Below are 14,363 nucleotides of genomic sequence, written 5' to 3' on the forward strand. Positions count from 1 at the left end.
CACTAAGTATTTGCACCATACAGGACCCGTAATCACTTTCCACAGTCAGCCTTCATTCTTGCATTTCTTTCACCTTATGTGTCCTTACTGGTTACAGTTCAGCTTTGCCTGGAAAGAAGGAGCATTGTTTGTGCTGATCCTCCACCAGGTACACTTCTATCCACATCTTTGTTTCCTGCCTCATTTCCCCTTGCCTCTTTAGCTTTTGCCGTGTTATAACCTACAGCCTATGCTACACAGGAGACTGGATTTTCACATTGGTCTTGTCAGGCCTTGACATCGACAAATCCCAGCTGTATTGTTTGCCTCCCAGGTGCTTATCTCCTCCTCACTCTTATGCTTTTGTTTTACACCTTCTATTCTTCTTTTACCTACTGATATTAATCTTACCACTGATTCTGTTTTACTCCATCTTGGCAAAACGTGAGTAAATTGGTGGGAATACAAATCTGAAGTTGTGGCTTTTGTTCACTACATCATCTCTTCCTTTTCTTCTTCTAACAGCAGACAGAATACCAAGGGTTTTGTATTTTTTTGTATTTCTTGTCCTCTGTTCTGCACAGCACAAAATATGCACTAATTCACAGCCCAACAGTGGAGAAGTGCTTTACCAAGAACTGAATCACAGAAGAAGCAGGAGGGGACATGTGGACCAACCACTGTTTGCCGCTTGTGAGCAGATGCACTTTTATTTAGCCGCAGTCAGGATCACAAATAGCTGCCCATCTTTGACCTGTAGTAAAAGCTTGTGTTTTTATGCAATTGTACACTTAGGCAAAAAAAATTAAGAAAACATCCTGTTCAAAGTGGTATGACTTTCGTCATCTCTGAGTGGATCATTAAGAAAAAGATTCCAGTATGCAGAATATGAAAAATTCATGATTGTAAGACTTAGGAAGCAGAACTCTACATTTGTTACTCATATTAAAACAGATTATGTTGTCAAACTGAGATGCTTATATACAACATAAATATTGAAAAGTGTGGTAACTATTACATAAGATGTCAATGAGAGCTATTTCCATGTAACTGCATTTTCACTCTTAGCCCAACTGGAATCAATCAGACTTATGTTACCGTATCTTTGTTGCCTTAGGGCATGGAGTCATGTTGGTGTTACAGGATAGAAGTATTTGTCAGCTCCTCCCAGTTTTTCATTATAATTTTATTAAACAATTTATAACAGAGATGTCAAACAACACGTAAGTGGCTTTAACAGTAACTTTTACAGTCAAAAATCTTTCACTTTTGATGAAAAACTACTTCTCTTCTCCAAGGGTGCTCCAAGCAGCAGTATCTGACTGAACAGCTCCCTTAGACCAATATTCCTTCAGGTCTGTTTTGCTGCAGCAGCTGTGGGAATGTTCTGTTTACCTCCTACTTGCAAACTGACCTTTACTAAATACCCATCACTCAGTAGCCTTTAACTTTCTCTGGCTTCAATGCACTTGGTTTTTGTTTTGTTTTTGTTTTTTCCTTTTAATCCTTACAGCCTAACAGGCAATGATTGCTCATGCATCCACAGGCACAGTATTAACTCTCTAACCATCAGAAGCCTCACTCTCCCCTAAACCTCCTCCTGTTTAAGACACTAATCAAATCCCTGCAGAACAGCTCTTCGCATTCCAAATAGCAAGCTGAGTATGTCATGTATTGACAGGAGGTATTTCTCAGCCCATTCACTTGAGTTAGGAGTAGTAGGTGTTATTATCTCAAGTCTTCTTACAACTCAGGGAATGAAAGAGCTACAACACCACTTGCATATGGATAATTCTCCTAACAGTCAAATGTTTTATAAACATGCTACTGAGGCAGATTCATACTGTGCAAAATCAAAACAAACAGAAATCCTCCATTAATCAGGCTGAAAATCCTGGATGTTACTAGACTGAAAAACTCATTTACCAGAATCGGTCTCACTGTACTTCCTGGCTTGTGCTGGCACATTTTTTTGACTGTCAAATGGATTTGGTTGAATCAACAAGTGAATTTCTATGAGCATTTTCAAAGGCTAAGAGCCCTCTTATAACTTCTTCCAGCATACATCCCATTCTCAGTTGTTTGTATACAACTAAGCCTCACAAAGCAAAGTTGCTGGTGATCGTTCAAAGCTGCCCATCTTGATTTTTGCTTGATAGCTTATGTTTTACACAAACTCTTGCAGCCAATTCTGACAGCACATGCTTGGGCAGACTGGTTCAAAACTGAGATGTGGCAAGAGGCCGTGGATATTGATATCTGTCTGGCACTGTCCAGCGTGGGAGGATAAAAAGCCACAGAAATCACTGGAGTTTCATACAAAGCTGGTAACATAGAATACAATTTGTGGACCGGTGTATAACAACTCCTGTCCATTTCAGAACATTAAGGCACAAAATTAAATCGTGAGTTACCCTCACCTGCTACAAAGTACTCTGCAGTTAAACCAAACAATCTTTCAGCCCATTACAAGCACAGGGTATTTATCAAAGTATTTATCACAGTATTTATCAAAACAACAGTAACAAAGCACTTAGAAGCAAACATTTGTACATTTAGAACTAAATGATGATGGAAGAAAAAAGTGTTAGCACTTAAGAAGACTTCAGAATCCAAAATCTTCACATGCCCTGTAGAAATTCCAGTGCTTTTCCATTACAGGCCATGGTAGAAACTCCTCTTTACATATGATGAGTAACTCAGTGAACTGAAGGAAACACGTTGGACTTTCTACTGAGTTGAACTGGACCGAGAAACCTGTTGAAAAAGAATGTGGATGATTATACAGTGCATACTGACACAAGTGAAAACATGCACTGGCTATTCACTGGTGTTATCTACACAGGTGTCAGTATCTTGTTGGAACTATGAAGGCATGACAGACTCCAGTGCCCTAGATGCTTATATCCTAAGATCTCAGCTACCTTATTTGTGATGCCGGCACAGTATTTGCACCAAGATTTCAGTGATGCAAGACCAGCCAGTGCTATGTGCTTCAGGGCTCAGTGTGAGAATCCAACCCTGAGCAGTCATTTCCAATGATACAATAGCTCTCACTGAGAACTGGTATGGAAAACACAGTTGTTCTTCAGCATTACTTGAATGTCATATATTCTGAGCATAAACAGACGAGTTCAGTATACCTCCCCAAAATTACAGAATCTCTCTTACCATACCCTTCCTGTAGTCTGGAACAGATCATATAAAAACAAAGCTGTATTTAAAAAAAAGAAAAAAAGCAGCACTGAACAAGAGTTATTTGCAGTACTTAAATATCTGCCAGACTGAAGCAACTATTGCAGTGCATGAACTTAAGGCATGTATGTCACTGACTGAGCATCTGAACCTGTAATTTTCACTGATAAAATCAGTAACTAAGCAGCAGAATAAATATCCTGCACCAGTAAACATTGCAATTACTTTTCCTGTAGGAGCACACATCAGACTGGCTTTTGCAGCTGTTGCTTTTGAAGCTACCTGACTTTTTTCATCTCCCATCCACACTTTTTCCATTCAGTACCAGAAATGGCACATGTATTAGTTAGTAAGAGAAGGATTTTCATGAGAGTGGTGATGGCCTCTATTTAAATAGTGTTCAGACAGTATTCGATATTTCAAGAGGATAGGTATTCCAAGATGATTAGATCAGCCAAAATAAATATCTCTTAAAATGCAGAAAGAACTTATCTCAAGCAACAGCAGTTGGTTGTTTACCTTACACTTATTCCTGGGCTATGCTATGCCATACCAAAATTTACCTTTCTGTTACCAAGGTTTTCCAGCTGTGCCACTTACATCAATCACCAAATGCATGATATATTCACTGAGCTGACAACATTAGTAGGTCCTACTGGTGAAAAATCAATGTATCTTGTAAGTATTAGATATTTCAACTCTCTTTCTCCCACTCAGTGGGGATTTGTCTGCAATGTCCTGATTTCAGGGAGCTCACCAAGCAAAGCAGAGAAATAGCACATTACTATTAAAAGTAAGAGCTCTAAGTTCAGAATTGCAAATAAACCATCTTGCTCTTGACAACATGTGTTGTTCCACTCCTATGACATTCACAGTTACACTTCTGACTTCAGTGAGAATAGGACATCATTCCATGTTTTACATTCTCAGTATTTCGTCTGCATACTAATGCCAGCATAACACAATAGAAAATGGAACAAAAAAAGCACAACAGAGCCTTCCAACATATGACAGCAACAGAGATGTCCAACGTATATTTAAGTATCTTAGACTACAGCAAGTGAAGACATGCAGGCTGAATACATGACATCTTTGAGAGGTTGCATTACAATGTTCCATGCACAAACCCATTATCTCTTATGAAAGACTAGTCAGTTACACCAGAAGAAGCCTCTTACATACTTAACTGGAAACAGTATTTCAAAGAGTATAAATAGGAATACTTGAATGGGAAGTCACAATACAGTTCTAAGGGTAACGCTCTCAGGAAAAAAAAAAAAAATCTTAAAAGCAAGCCTGGGAATATTTTGATAAAATAAACTGGCAGAAACTGAGCTCAAAAAATAGCAGTACTAGAATGACATGACAGGCATGACTTTAACCTGTTTTGCTTTGTGGAAAAGAAACCTTTTCATCCTGAAATGCCCACAGATTGCAGGTTAACTACAGAAAAATTCTTTGCAATGTCTGAAGTTATTTTAAAATCCTTTTTTGAGAGAACATAATTGGAGAAGAGACATTCATTTTTTACTCTTGGAAACAGTCCTTCTAGTGCTCTTGATGCAACATTCTATGTCACAAAAACAAACAAACAAACAAACAAACCTAAAATAGTATCTGAAAGTGTCATAAAGTTATGACCATGTGAATCTATTGATTTGTTGGTTTGTTTGTTTCTTTCCCTTGCAGTTGATGGTTTTCTTTGCCGATTCCTTTGGGTAAAACTATGTCTTATCCATTGGATTAAGATTTTGTAAATGAAATACAAATATTACAAGTACAACTTACTGGAGCGCATAATTAAAACCTGAAAAACTCCTGAATCTCTAATTTTCATTAATTTTAGGTAACGCTCAATTGCAAAATCACAGTAACATATACACCTCAATCTTGTTCTCCTTGGTACTGACTTTGGTCTTCAGTAACAGAGTTCTCATATCCACATACAATATCTTTTTCTCCAGTAGGAATTGATCAGTTTTTTAATGTTTATTCCTTGTGTTCCTTAATCCATATTCTGAAACAGGCGACTAACATTCTTCCTGTTCCCATTTTTCTTTCTCAATTCTTCTTCCATTTTCTCTCTTTGCTTATAATTAAACATTTTAATATACACTTCGAAGTTTCCATTCTCCCTTTTTTTGTTAACTCCCTTCCCCTTTTGAAAGTTGTCTTTGTAAGTGACTGGCAGCTTAGATGCTTTTAGTAGTACAGGAGTACTTCCATATTGCTATCCAAAAGTCATCATCTGTATACCTTAGGTGCAGAAAAAAAAAATCTAGGTGAATGATTTGCACGTAGGGAGGATCTTCTCTGTTTTACTATCTTTGTTGTCTTGTCAGGTGCTCTTGGTTTTCTTCCATCTTTGTAAGCTGGAAGATAAAATGTCAATCAGAATCAACATCAGAATGAGCCTTCTCTCTCTCTCTCTCTCTCTCTCTCTCTCTCTCTGTAAGCCTACGTGCTCTTTCCATCCTGCCTGCCAATGGCTTTTACATCTGTGTTGGCATCCATTTCAGCCTTATAGCTTTGAAACTATTCTGAAACGGTTTGAACTTTTATCTTCGTTTTCTTACAGCTTTACAAGACATTGCTTCTGTGGTAAGTAAGAACCTGGAAATGCTATTTAAGGAAAATTCCCATTAGTACTGCGAAATCATAAATGTCAGGACAGAATTTCCAGCTGCATAAAGGTTAGTCACAAAAGATTGCTACTTCTGTGCAGTCATCACATTCTGATCATTAAAAAAGAGCCGGTTCTAAAAATGTCTGTCCCAACATTTTTCCCAATAAGATACTGCTGGAATCGTACAGACACTGTAAATCACTTTTTAACTATTATACTGTTTGAAATTATCTATAGAAGGAATTTAAATGTTCTTGCACTTCAACCACGAGCATATTTGAGTCAACTTATAGGCAATAGTCAATCTTAGTCAATAGTCAATATTTCCGTAACACAGGTGAAGATTATTACTACAACTGAGAGAAAGCCCAACCGATCCGTGATATCAACAGTGAAGTCACAGAAGATGTTATCCATTTGGCTCAAGTGGATCTGTTAGGTGCAGTTTAGATGTGGCCTACAGGAGCATTAGCAAAGAGAACATCTAAGGACAACACACTTAAAGACAACAGCATTTAATCTAGAATTCCATTCTGAATATGTGAAACAAAAACAATTTTAAGAGATTTCAAGTTTCTTGGGCCTCATCTGCGTTCCACTCAAGAACTCAAAAACAGAGCACAGCAGTTGTAAACCAGGAATCCCAATAGGCATTGGTCCTTCACACTAAGAGTAAGGACTTGGAAACGACAGCCAGCACCTCACAAAAACATTTTTAGATCCTGTCACTCTCAAAATGCTGAGACTGAATGGAGGTATACAAATTCTTCCCAAGATAGTGGTAATTTTGGAAATGACTTATTTATAGTTGATTAAGGTCCAGTATCTTAGAAAAACAGATGTCTGTGGAGACAGTCATAGCTGGACTAGATCTTTCTGTCTATGGTTCCCTGATCACTGTTTTTGGTTTTGTTCTGTTTTTCCCCCTCAGAAAGCTTTTACTTTTTTCCAGGTCTCTCTCTACATTTCTTGATTCACTTGACATACATTTCATGGTATCTTCATTCTGACAGATTTTTTCCTTCTCTGTATGCTGAAGTCCAAGGCTTTTGCAAACAAATGAGTAAGGAGTGATCCCTTTCTAGCCATGAGACATGTCATTTAAGTCATATATCTGAAGGTAAGGAAATCCCAGAAGATACAGGCCAGCATGGAGTTCGGCAACTTTGTGACACTTTGTGTCCAAACCCATCTTTTTCTTCAACAGCTAACTTATCAGATGCTGTATTTTTGTTAACATCCTTCAGAAAAATTTGAAGACTATTTATCAGATCTTCTAAAATAAATCACTTCAGTTTGGAAGTTACTTAGTAAACTGTAATGACGAGTTACTTGGTTGTACCGCTAAAATTGCACCAGAATTTGCACGGCAATAAGTTGGAATTTAATTAATGCTTCACAAATCATTATTATATTATGTTGCTGCTAGAAAAAAAAAAGTTAGATTTAAGAAAGCAATGTTTCTTCCTCTACTTAATAAATAATAGGTTTTCTCATAACCTCATTCTTTCTTTTTGTCCTCCAGCAAGACTGACAAAAGCAATGTCATAAAGCAGGAAAAAAAAAAACACAAAAACAAACAGAAAAACAAAGAAAAACACACAACAGGTATCTAGATTCACTTTCCTTTGAATGCATTTCAAATACATGGAAGTATTGTTCTTACAACACAGACTGGGAGACCTTATATTTTCTGGAGAGATACAGTTACCATAAAATCTGTTTCTAAATGTTCAAAAAATGTATTAATAACACTTCACAGTTCTCCTGCCAGCACCGCCTAGTTAAGTGGCATAAAGACAGTATGTCATTATCCACTAAAACTTTTGCCCAGATCATCACCTTATACAGCAACTTTTTTTCCTCTCTACTACATACATTAGGTACATGCATGTTAGCCAGTAACAAATATTCTACATTATATGGTACCGTATGAATTGCTTCTCATCAGTGTCCTTGTACCAGTTTATTCAGATATTCTAAATTTTTTATTTACCATGAGGAACTCAAAACCTCAAATCTATTACAGAAATAGAATGTTAAAATATAGAAATACGTTACCTATGAGGATAAAGGGAGAACAACCTAAGTAACAGCAGATTTTACTGACTTTACAGCAGCTGTAATTTAGTTTTTCCCAAAAAGTTGAGGTATGATTAACATACGTGCTAATATCAATCTTAAAATGTATACAACTTCCCATAAGAGAATGTCTTCAAGATTGAATTTATTATTAAAAAAAAAAAAAAAAGGAATAAATAAATAAATAAATAAATAAAAAAGGAAATAAATGCAGTATTTTAAAACATGCCCAATTCCTTTTTTTCTAACAAATATTTTTTACATAGCTGCCTGATGGACTTTCAATTCCTGGATTGAATCAATGATTCCTTTAAAATATCAAATTACTGAGATCTCCAACAACAAATGCATACATTAGCATACTTCATTAAGAGTATGATTACTCGAAAAAGGATTTGGAGGAAACTACTTCTTATCCTATAAAACACTTTGCAGGTTCCCACCACCTGTTTGTCTCTCTTCCAATTAATTATTTTGACTTATTACTTTACACTTGATCAGCCAATAATTCCCTTGTGCAATCTTTTGCAGGATAAATACATAATTACTTTAAATTATTTTAAGCTTTCTATAAAACCTGAGTATTATATGACAAGTTAAGAACCAGCCCCAGGGCCAATCTTGGGTAATTAAAAAGTAGCACCTCAAAATTCTCACAACTTACAGCACACTGATGCAGATTAGGAAAACAGAAGACAAAGTATGAATCTATTTACAGCTCAGGTCAAAACTGCCATTTAGCAGAAAACCTATAGCTTTAATTCACTAGCAAAATCCAGGAATTGTGATTTGCTCAGTGGATTTTTAAGTGCAGTCTCAGGACAATATTTAGAGGCTTCCTCTAACCTCATAAATAATTTTTTTGTGTGGTGATTTAAACACTGAACTTTTTTTCTGTAGGAGATTTGCTCCAACTTGTTAAAATTCAGTGTTGGGGAAAAAAAAGTGATACGATCAGAATGCTTATCAAGTTAAGGTATTTAGGTAGTCTCCTAAGTGCTTTAATTTGACACTATCAGACTGTGGAGTCAAAAAAAGTCTGTTCAAAAACAACACAGCAAGCCTTCCTCTTGCTGTTAATTACACTGCCTTTCTTTTATCACTTTTCTAAGTAAGACAGGAAAAGACAGGTACATACTAAGAATGTTATCTACAACAGCTCTGCTTTTTTCAGTCTCTACATGACCAACAAAGCAGATGAAAAGCAGCTGCATGCAGCTGAAAGGCCAGATATCAAAGCATTTCTTTTACAACTTTAAAGTAAAAAGGCCACACAGCCACTGTTTAAAGCTCTTTGGAGTCAGTTTACTTTTAGTGAGGTTTCTTAAGGAAATTAATAAGATTCCTGTACACAGGAAAAACAAGTCGCCATCGGTGACCACATGGTCAGATGGTGGAATAGCTTGTAAAAAGATGCTGTGCAATGTACATCCGTGAAAACACTCAGAAACTGACTGGACAAGGGCTGAAGCAACATTATCTAACTTGTAAATTAGTCCTACTTAGACCAAGAGGCTGGACTGGAGACCTTCAGAAATTCTATCTGACCTACATTAACCTACGGTACTGAGTCATCTATTTACCTTTGAAGTAATATGCCAGTTTCAGGGGAAAAAAAAAACCTAAGAGGTAAGAAATCACAAGCATTAAATTCTTAGAACTGGCTTCTATGACATTACATCCTTTAGAATTATTTTCTTTTCTTTCATTCCTGGTATCCTCAAAAGTGAATTTTGTTCCATTCTCATTATCCACTCAACTCAGTATGCAGTCACACAACCTTTTACCTTGCTGAGAGTCACATAAGAGCAGGAAGAGGATTTTGGAAATGAAGAGTATGTAGATGAAGCAAGTCTATGCTTTAGTCAGGGCACAAAAAGTTAACTGGAAAATGCAGCTTTGTAAGTTTTGCTGACATAACTATTTGCTTCTTTGTAAAGTATGCAATTACCCAAAGCAAATCTCTAGACCTTGAAAGTACTGGGAAATATTTTTAAACATTTTGTCTATAAGGTACAAAGGAGAGAACACAGAATGCATTCAAACATAATACATTTTTTTAAGCCAGAACTCAAATAATAGCCTCGCCATAAAATAACTCTGAGATGGAAAATTATTCTGGATAGAAGAATTTGTTTACAATCTCACTGCTTCTAAAATATAAAATACAAAGAATACACAGTATATAGTTCACAGGAATGTGAATAAGGACACTATCTAGTTAATGAATATTTTATTATACTATCTATGTATTTACATATATTTCTACATTCCCAAGTTCTTCTTTTATTCCTTATAACTGTTATTAATGGTGATATGCCAATAATACCCAATCCAAAAGTCAGATATGCAGAGTCAAGCTCCTTTAGGTCGTGACATTTGTTTAAAAAAAAAAACCTAAACTTTGAGTGCCCAGTTCTCATCCTGATTTTTGAATTACTAATTAATATTCATCATCTTTTCCACCTTTCTTCCAAAAATAGTAATAGAATAATGTCAAATCTTACCTGTGAAAATAGTTTCTGACACAATTGTTTAAGCCTGGGCAGAATCTGGAGCTCTGAATTAGAACTCTGAGGAGTTCACAGTTTAAGGTCTAAAGGAAAATTCTTGCTAATATGCACATGCATTATTTACTTGTACTTCAATGTTCTATCTACATGGTATAGAAACACTTAATAGTTTTGGTCTCATTCTATGGAGCACTTCATTTGGATTTAAATATTCTCCTGCCCCATCAGCAACCTCTGTACCAGAACTCTGTACTGCACAGGAATAACAAAACAAGATCAGCTAGCAAGAAAACTGCTAGAATTATTCTTTTATCATTTCCCAGGACTAGTGAAGAAAAAAACAAATACTGGTTGAAAGTCAAATCAATTGAGTTTTGTATTTAGAATTTATTCAGCATAAAGCAAAGGAGCAATAGCATTGTGTATCTGCATTTGTTTCTTAAGAACCACTCAAGGGACAAACAATACAACAAATTAATTCCTGGGCTACGTGGGCTCTGAAGGTGCTTCCAAAGCTTCATTTAAGAGATCCAATTAAACACGAGACAAGTTTTTGAAGGATTTTCCTTCCTAAGTGAGAGTTATTTTTCCATAGTTTGCTTTCAGAAATATTTTTGGTCAGAAATGTGAAGTTTCTCTTCAAGTGAATACAAAAAGCAAATACAAAAAGGTTTGGGTTCTATAAGCTAGAAATGTGGAAACCATTGGTCAAATTTTTTAAAGGGTATCCTGTGCACACTAAGCAGTTCTTCCTTTACTGACAAGAATAACTGTATTAGATACAAAGAAATCTATATTTGAAACAATATTTCCATGAATTTTGAACTTATTTATTTTACTGTATTACTAATTCTTATTTTGCATAATCTCTACCTGTATGTCAGAGGTTATCTTTGTCTACAAATTGAGCCTTTTGCTTTAAGTTACCAGACAGGACAGGGCAATCAAATAACAGGCTGACAACAACCACACAGGCTACATTACAGTTAAGTTAGCTGGTAAGCAGAACTAGAAGAAGTTGAGAGAGCATGAATGTGGCAAGACGGTCAGTTGTTCAGTAGAGATATACAACTCCTAAGAGCTGTAACAAGTAACTTTTCAGCAAAAATCACAGGGAGTTCAGTCCGTGAGGGAGTTTGTTTTATTGAGTGCTTTTAGTTTGTTTGCATTTTTTTTTCTTTTTTTGAGTGTGTGATTTTAAACATGGCAGTTAAGACATTCAGTTTAACTGCTCACTGCTAACATCCATACACAAAATTACAAAAAAAGTAAGCTAACAAAGTATTTTTTGCAGAAGACTCTCAGCTCCAGGGTTTACTGCATCTTTTGCCCTGCAGCTGAAGGCCTTGCAGATGCTTAAACAACAGCTTTACAATGTGAATGCAACTTCAATTCACAGTGTCTGACACAAATTTAGACCCTTCACCTCCCATATGCTTGTTACTGTTTCCCACAGCAGATCTGAACGACTGCAGTGCAAAGTGACACTGGCCATTCAGGGTTTGAGATGACCACTCTGCCTTTGCACTGCAGTTGAACTCTTGGTCATGTCTCTGTGGTATAATCAAAGGCAGTACAGGCAGAAATGCTACCTGAAATGCAGTAAGCACTGCTGAGTACTGCTAATACTGCCAACAGGGCTTAACGCGCAACTAATATAAAAGTGTAATACCGAAAGCACAAATTTAAAAGCTCAGTGAACTCCCCAAAGATCTCAGCATCTTTAGTAACATTTCCATTCCTCTAACTTAGACTTTATTACATTATTCCACAATGCTGCTGTATCATATTTCTCCTCCTAAATGCAGGAGGTGTTTGTCTTTGTCCTTACTCAGTGGAGACATGTAACTGAACACTTCAAATGACACTGAGGTATTTTGTTAACTATATGAAAATAACAAGATGTTCCTAATTTGGATTCAAGAGAGTAAGTAGAAGATACAGAGCTCTGGAAAACTTGAGTATCTCTTTCAGATCAATCCAATCCATTGGCGGAGCCATCATTTTTCCCCACTATGCTTATCTTTGCTCATCCAAATCAATTCTGCTCCCCTACTTTCATTTTTCCTTTGTGCATCTGCTCTACATCTCCTGCCTCCACTGTTAAGGTTGTTTTTTTGGTTTTTTTTTTCACCAGTTAAAAACAGAAATCTTACTCTTTAATTCTCTGGCAGTGGGGAGACTTTCAGCTGCTTCTTCATCAGTGCATGGAAATGATTTCACAGTTTCTGTTTATGACAACAATGAAGTCCACAATTAGTACTGCTGCTTCAACATATTTGGATTTCCACCAACACACATTATTTGTGATCTTAATATTTACATGCAATTAAAAGCTGCGCACATAACTGAGTTTCCAAAAGAGTAAACAAAGTATGAGATTGACTTATTAAAAACTTCACTCTCTCTATATTAAATATTTTAAAACAAAATATTACATACATATTTTTATATAGCAATCAAGTCATTTGCAATTATCTCCTTCATGCAACTACTTTCTGAATAAAAAGTACTTATTTGAAGACCACTTGTCATTTATGTCTCTATCTATGTTTCAGTACAGGGATCTGATATATGAATGTAGTCCAAAATAAATCAGAAAGCAATGGATGGATTTTGGAATTTAAGCTCATGAAAAATTACTTTCTGATGCTTCAGTCATGGTGAACATTAGATTTTAAGTGGTACATACCTGCAAGCTCTCTCCGCTGTGATGGTATTTCCAGGTCAATAGAAACAGGAGCATCTTCAACAACAAGCTTTGACAACTGTGTCCCACGATAAGCAACCTATAAACAAGATCTAAATGGATAACTGTTTATTTTAATTCTTTTGTGGTTTTGTTGTTATTTTTCCTGATACGTGAAAAACTTTCACTTTTCTTTTAAAATTCAGTTTAGGTATTTAATAGTCTGCATCAGGCAATATTAAACAGAAATTCTGCTGATTAAAATTCTTACTGAAAAAATGTTGTTTACCTACTAAGATCTCTAAAATAAAGAATAACACTATTTCTGCAACATTTATCCCCGACATTTTGACATCTCAAACTGTTGACTGCTTCTTTTTATTCTCTTTATTCTCTTTTCTCATGGTGATGGTAACAGAGCACCAGAACAGGCTACCTAGAGAGGATGTGGAGTTTTCTTCTTTGGAGATATTCAAGACCCATGTGGACACCTACTCATGCAGCTAGCTGTACGGAGCCTGCTTTGGCAGGGCGTTGGACTTGATGATCTCTAAAGGTCCTTTCCAACCCCTACAATTCTGTGATTCTACCTTTCAGCCTTTTCAGTCAACTTCTGAATCATTTTAAAACCGTGCTTTCAAAACACTGACAGCTTACTGACTAGGCTTTCCCACAATCTCTGAACACCTGTATCTAGCACTGTATAGCTAACCCTTTTCTGGAGTTACATATTTCTGTTCACAGCACTTCATTAGCAGCAGGAAGACTTTAAAATTTAGGCTTGTACCCTGCTTTTGTAACTAAAAATGGAGATCAAAAATAGTGAAAATATTTCCTGACTGCATTTCACTTTATAATTTACAGATTCATTAAATTTGTTATTTGCATTTATCGATATTATTTCTGAGAGTAAAAATCAAGCATACCTTGTTCCATGCATACTTCCATGTCACATAAATATCACTTCCTAGTAGGTCTTCAACCCATCGAACTGGGTTCTGAAATATTTTATTTTTACTTGTTTTGATCTTGCCATCTGTTAAGAGTGTGGCTTTGCAAGTGAATTCCTAAAAAAAGAAAAATAAAGAAATAGTTTTCAGCTCATAAAATAAAAAAACTGAATTAAAATCCCTAAAACATGGAAAAAATGTTGGACTATATACCTGAAGAGTTGTAGCCAATTTTTATTTCCACAATAAAGAAATAAAAATTCTTATGGCTTGCAATTTTTTACACTAAGTTAAATTTTGTTATACGCAATACTGGGCAATGCTGTTTA

General features: G+C 35.9%; 1 protein-coding gene across 1 annotated transcript in view; it reads right to left on the reverse strand.

The window, feature by feature from the left end:
• Positions 1-1,146: 1,146 nt before the first annotated feature.
• The window catches only part of ANKRD31 (ankyrin repeat domain 31), a 60,928-nt gene continuing 47,711 nt past the window's right edge, over positions 1,147-14,363 (reverse strand). Inside the window, 4 exon segments of the mRNA XM_042875360.1 lie at positions 1,147-2,736; positions 12,552-12,623; positions 13,088-13,184; positions 14,011-14,151. Of these exon segments, the coding sequence (XP_042731294.1) occupies positions 2,585-2,736; positions 12,552-12,623; positions 13,088-13,184; positions 14,011-14,151 (462 nt within the window). The 3' untranslated portion in view covers positions 1,147-2,584.

This window comes from Lagopus leucura, unplaced genomic scaffold (assembly GCF_019238085.1).
Source record: "Lagopus leucura isolate 7727_CA_CO unplaced genomic scaffold, USGS_WTPT01 Super-Scaffold_100014, whole genome shotgun sequence".
NCBI lineage: Eukaryota > Metazoa > Chordata > Aves > Galliformes > Phasianidae > Lagopus > Lagopus leucura.